Source organism: Mauremys reevesii, linkage group 3 (genome assembly GCF_016161935.1).
Source record: "Mauremys reevesii isolate NIE-2019 linkage group 3, ASM1616193v1, whole genome shotgun sequence".
NCBI lineage: Eukaryota > Metazoa > Chordata > Testudines > Geoemydidae > Mauremys > Mauremys reevesii.
Genome location: NC_052625.1, coordinates 73,775,833 through 73,781,659, shown reverse-complemented (window position 1 = coordinate 73,781,659; position 5,827 = coordinate 73,775,833). Strand labels below are relative to the sequence as shown.

At 41.7% G+C, this 5,827-nt stretch overlaps 1 protein-coding gene across 1 annotated transcript; it reads right to left on the bottom strand.

The window, feature by feature from the left end:
• Window positions 1-326: 326 nt before the first annotated feature.
• MAP1LC3C (microtubule associated protein 1 light chain 3 gamma) lies at window positions 327-3,913 on the bottom strand. The gene is made up of 4 exons (XM_039528511.1): window positions 3,757-3,913; window positions 3,611-3,666; window positions 3,351-3,457; window positions 327-2,140 (listed from the first exon to the last, which is right to left on the bottom strand). Exons 1-4 carry the CDS (start codon window positions 3,812-3,814, stop codon window positions 1,930-1,932), a joined length of 432 nt encoding a protein of 143 aa, XP_039384445.1. The 5' UTR covers window positions 3,815-3,913; the 3' UTR covers window positions 327-1,929.
• Between the last annotated feature and the right edge of the window lie 1,914 nt (window positions 3,914-5,827).

Below are 5,827 nucleotides of genomic sequence, written 5' to 3'. Positions count from 1 at the left end.
TTTATGGACTATCACACACACACACCACGGGGAGACAAAAACAGGTAAACCCAGCTCTTTTTAAACAGGCTGAAAGGCACAAGAGTTTTTGATATTGTAAACTTTCCTTTTGTCCCTACCCAGCCAAGAGAGTCTTGCAGCTGCCCAGGAGTGCTCTGTGTTGTGCCTGCCAAGCTCCCTGAGGGCCTACAACAAAGGGCTGCCTGAGTTCAATTAGAAAATATTTCCACTGTGCCTTTATGAGCATAAGTGAGAACAGTCCATGTAAGACTCAAGGATCCAACACTATACTGGGTGAATATTGCTCTTTTCAGCAAGCCAGTTGGGGCAATGATTTCTTTGAAACTTCCTATGTTTTGTGAGCTAGAACACCACTTTTAATGAGAGAGCTATCAATTAGCAGGCCCCTGCTGCAGTATTAATTATAAAGGGACTTGAACCTGCATCCAGCACTGCCCCTGGAGATCAAAGGTACATCAATACACAAGGATGCTTCTGCCAATGTTGTTTATTTAGAGGAAATCAAACACTCCCATTCCTGCTGCAGTCCTTTTGTTCCTACCCTCTCCCAGCAAGCCTGTGCCTGTTCCATAGCAAAGTGGTTGTAGTGCACTACATTAGCTGTTTAAGTAGCATTGAGGTTTCTACAGATTAAGAGGCTATTACAATAGGTTTTAGGTGGCATGGGAACTGTGGCTCTTCTAAACTGAGAAGGGGGAAAATGTAGTTACCTTGGCAATAGTTACACCATATTCCCCCCTCCCACAATGGGGGGAAAGGGGCTTCAGACTTTAACTAAGTTTCCTAAATTCATACTCACTCGTATCCCTTTAGTCAAATTGATTTTAAAGCACCATCTTTGAAAATTGTGCCTTGTTACTAGTTTTTAAAGGAAAGACATGGGCTCTCCTGCTCTACCCAATTCCAAGACACCACTGTTGTATTCAGCAGACTCTTATTTGACTAATTCACAGTGCACCCTTAAGAATTCTACTCTCCTTACAGCTTGGGATGTGGCCTGGAGGAAAGGGAGATGTGAGCGACACTATTCTCCCCTTTGAAAGGCCTCACCTAGCTGTTGTAAGATACAAAGCAAACTGCCTACTCAGCCTTGAGCAGAGTTCAAAAAGCAGACTAGCTTAACCCCAAGCTACAAATACTGTTACAACTTTAGAAAGTGCTGCACAGAGATCCCTGAAAGAGGCACTTCCTGCTTAATATCCTATTTTGGACATGTAATTAGTATTTTAGGTAGATATGTGAACTCAGATGCTAGTCTAGTCAACTGTTTATTGGGCTGAGCCTGTTGAACTATGATGGCACAGCTATTGCATGATCTAGTTCAACAGGAATTTCCATAAATAGCCAACTGACCTGTATCAATATGCTCTATGTTTTAATATGTGGTGCTGTACAATCAATGTTAGTGATGTGTACCATGAAGTAAGTTACTCCACCATCTTTAAAGAACATGTGCACACAATCCATTATTTCAAGTCACTCTTTAAAACTACTGCTGCTGCTCCTATGCTCCAGGTGTACCCACAACACTGTTCTAGGAGACTAATACTTCCCCCAGATTAATATTGACATTCAACCTAATCTTAAAAGTATCTTTATTTGAATCTATTAGGCTCAGGCTTTAGAGTTCCCTTAAAAAGCAGTTACATAACTTAAACTGACATTACAAAACAAGATTCTAAAGGTGCAGTTCAAAAAACCCGCTAGTGTCTTTTCAAATATAAAATATATATCTCCAAGTTACTTATCTAGGAATAGAGCACCACCACTTCTGCATTAGTTGGTCCTGCCAACATCTGGGCCATTAGCCCTCAGTACAGTGTTTAAGAGCCCATACTGGAAAGAGCATCTCTGATCTTCAAGTCACTGGCATAATCAGCTGCCTAGCAGCAGCAGTCAGACATGCCCTTATGTTTTTAGAAGGCATTCCTTAAGTTTCCCTTGGGCAGTGGGCAAGAGGCATCCAAACATCTCCTGGGAAGCATATGTCATATATACAAAGCCATCTTCATCTTTGTAGTCCCTGTACACTTCAGCCAATGTCAGAGACATACTGGCCAGACTCTTGTTGTTCACCAGTAGGTAGAAAGCTTGTGTAGCATTTAGAGCCATTCTGCTTCTAGATTTAGGAGAAAGGAGGGGAAAGGATTATTTTCCAAATACAAGCCATTTTTGATGAGTTCATTTTTTGCATTGCGTATTAACCACATTGACAAATGTGATGACAGATAGTGCAGTTGCAATAAACACATTTATCACACTATACTTCGGAGATGAGCCAGAGTGCTTTGTAAGTCAATATGGTTTAACATCAGTAGGCAATCATATAGCTAGATTTAAATCCAGTTTTATTGTCAAATCCATATTTTTCAATCTGTGGCTCTTTTATGCCAGTCTCCCAAGTCAAATATTTGAAGCAGAAAAGATCTAAGTCAGGGCTCTGTTTACTCAATTGCAGTTGCTAAATACTAAGCAGAGAGCAGAAGTCTCTTCAGCACTGTTCGACATATGATGCAAGATCGAGTATGGCTTTAAGCCTTTATTTACAGACATATTCAAAGCTTCACTCAGTCTTTCAAAGAGAGATTAGTCCTTCTCAGAGGGGCTCAGCTCCCAAGAGTTAGGCTTGTCTGCCCATCCACCCACACATAGCCCTTATACTGGATGGAAGCCATTGTATTATAGAGAGATCATAGGCTTTTTAAGGCACTGTTCTTTTAAAGACAGACATACTCTAGGGTATACTTAAGAATTACAGGGGGTAGAGGACTTCTTCCTTATAGAGCTTTTCAGCCAATGACCTCAGAGCAATTTAGAAGCAGTTTGCTTCACACAGCCCACACCTGAGACACTTCTGTCAGTTTACTCAGGTTCACAGCAAGTCAGTAGCGGTGCTTGGACTAAAAATCTCAGAGTCCTGGTTACCACTCAACTCCCTTTTTATTTAAGTTCTCCTTACAGAGGCAAGCAGGACATGAATCAGACAGAAACTCTATTTATTTAGGCTTATGGACAAACTTTGTGCTTCTATGCAGTCACTGATTTCACAAGAAGCTCTGAACAGGTTTGGAAAGAAAGCTTATCTTAAAAGAGAGCGAACACATTGTAGGTTTTACCTCTGTTAGTGTCATGCAGGCAAAAAGAGGGCCAGTGACTAAATCTCTGTGCTTCCCACAAACAGCACTCAGTAAAACTGAACCCCTCTTGACTGAGTACTAGGGAACATGATTCAAATTAACATCTAGATTCCAGATCTTGCAAGCCACAGCATAAGAGCACACAGCCACATTTATAGAGTGCTAATTGCTATTCCAGGGTTTGCTACATACCTAATGATAGTTATAAACTGTGTCATGGTCAGCTCCTGAGGAACAAGAAATTTTGTTTTGTCCAGTAGAGGAAGATATTTTTCTTTCTGATACCGTTCAACAATTACCTGTTTTTAGAGAGTAATAAGAAATCACTTTTAAAGCAATTGAAAGTGTTTGACTGTTTTTAAAGAAACAAAAAGGACTTCAATGGCTGAGCTTTAAATTTATTTAAGAAAAAGCTAAAATACTGATAGAGCAAATGGAACAGATATATTTACCGGGATTTTTGTTGGGAACTTTGCCCGAATTCCTGCTACTTCTTCCAGTCTAGTTGCTGTGTAAAAGAAAAAAATACAAATATTATACACATGCATTCCTCAACCTCCAATATAGCTTAGCTATGTACAATACCCAGCTGACTTACCAAAACTCTTTCTCAGTTTAAAAGGTCTAACAGATTGACTGCTATGCAGAGTTTGCATCTTCTTTCCTAGAAGACTTTGTTACTAGGACTTAGCAATAACAAGCAGCTCCCAGTCCTCAACCACAGCTGAATTCAAACTGTGAGAAGTTGTGAAGCTAAGCCCCTTATAAAGGCCTGGTTGTGACATCATGTTATTCCCTGCCCCCACCCCCATTTCTCCCACACAGCAGGGGCGGATTCAACGTGGCTGCAGCTAGTTTACCAGGGAATGGTGGGGTCTGCCTGTTGAACAGAGAGAGAGTGCAGAGGACTTCTGCCTGTGTTCTGTACCTCGACAGGACACTGTACATGTCTTGAAAGGACATCCTGACACATTGTATCTCCCATGTTATTTGTTTTACCCTTTGTGTGTCAGAAGGTCTTTGGATCACACTGTTCTTCAGGGGTCTCTACGTCATTCCAGACTCTGCTCCGTTTGAGAACAGCTCCTGTGACTCCTTCCTAGACCCATTAAAAACATGTTGCCCAGAGGGGGTTACAAGAGAGCAACTGCAGGCACTTCCTCCTGGGGGGGCCCATGTACAATGCTACCCCTGTACCCCCAAGCCCTTGCCAGAAGAAGATGGGATAGGGCTGGGGCTTTGCTGGATGCATCATGCTGGTGTTATTACAATATGCTATATCTGTAGCAAACTGTCGTGTGAACAAAGTGCTGGGCCGACCTGCTTAGTCTCATTGGGAGAAATGAGGGGCTAACCAGTCATTTGCAGAGGCCTAGGCATAAAGGCCCAGAGCATCAGAGGTATTTAGGCTCCTAATTGACATTAATTTAAGTGGAAATTGAAATCAGTGAAAGTTAGGAGCATAAATACCTTTGAGGAGCTGGGCCAAAGGTCCTATGTGAGGATTTAAGTAAGACATAGATAGTGCATAGGCCTTGTGCTAGCTGTCTGCATGGGTGATTCCACCCATTTTGAATTAAATAAGATTAACCACAGTGCATTGTTTTAGTAACTTACTGAGGTCTGTGCACCTGCCATATTTCATTGCTTAACCCAGCTCCCACATTTTCAATCAGGCACAGGGATGACTAAACATAGCAAGAGAAAAATAGGTCTCATAAGGACTGTTTACTTCTGATACAGTGGCCATTTTAGGGTACTGATGAGCTTAGAACAGGAGAGGGGGGATTGTGAATTATGGTTTTAATTAAAGATGATTGTGGAGATTGGGGCTACAAAATCAAGGACAGAATGCTGATTTCCCATTGGTGTCAAAGAGCATTTTGCCCAAAAGACTGAAGGTTGTGTTGCCGGCTCAAAGAGCCCAAGGCGGAGCAACAGTAGGGTTCGTTGCCCGGTGTGCGTCGCACTAATTATCACACCAGGGTGGAGAAGCAAAACCAGGTTTATTTAAGCCCAAATAGGTGCCAGGGAGAAAAGCATTCTCAAATCCTGCACCCCGATACAAGCAGTTTTCCTCTCTTTATACAGAACTTCAGCTACGCATTCCCATTACCCCCACACTCCTCCTCTCCCCCCACCTTTCATTCCCATGCAGCAAATACACTTTGCAATAGCAATCACATGAAGCAGTTAAGTCATACTTGGCAAAAAACCACCTTAGCTCATTAGCAACTTTTCTGTGATCAGTTATCTGTACTTTCCCACTGTGGGGGCTACATTCTCATGCATATAACTTTAATTACAGCACCTGCTTTCCGCCTATCTTATTTAATATTGGCTACATCTAGTATCAAGCAACCTTACCACTGCAGTAATTAGCACATAACACAAAAGGTTACAAAAGTTTAGTAAGGCTAACAAAAGCACTTTACATAAAGGTACTTTGGGTCACATAGGCCCAAAGTCACAACTTTGGTTTACTCAGGCCTAGTGGCACCAACAATCCCCCCCTTTGAGAATACTCAACAAACTTTTGGCGAGTTTTCTCAAATTTTAAAAACAAAAAACAATGAAGCTTTACAGATATATGTACAACTGCTCTTTTGAGCTTAGTTACCCCCAACCCAGGAATGAATGCATGGACAAAAGAGTGGAATGTTCATTTA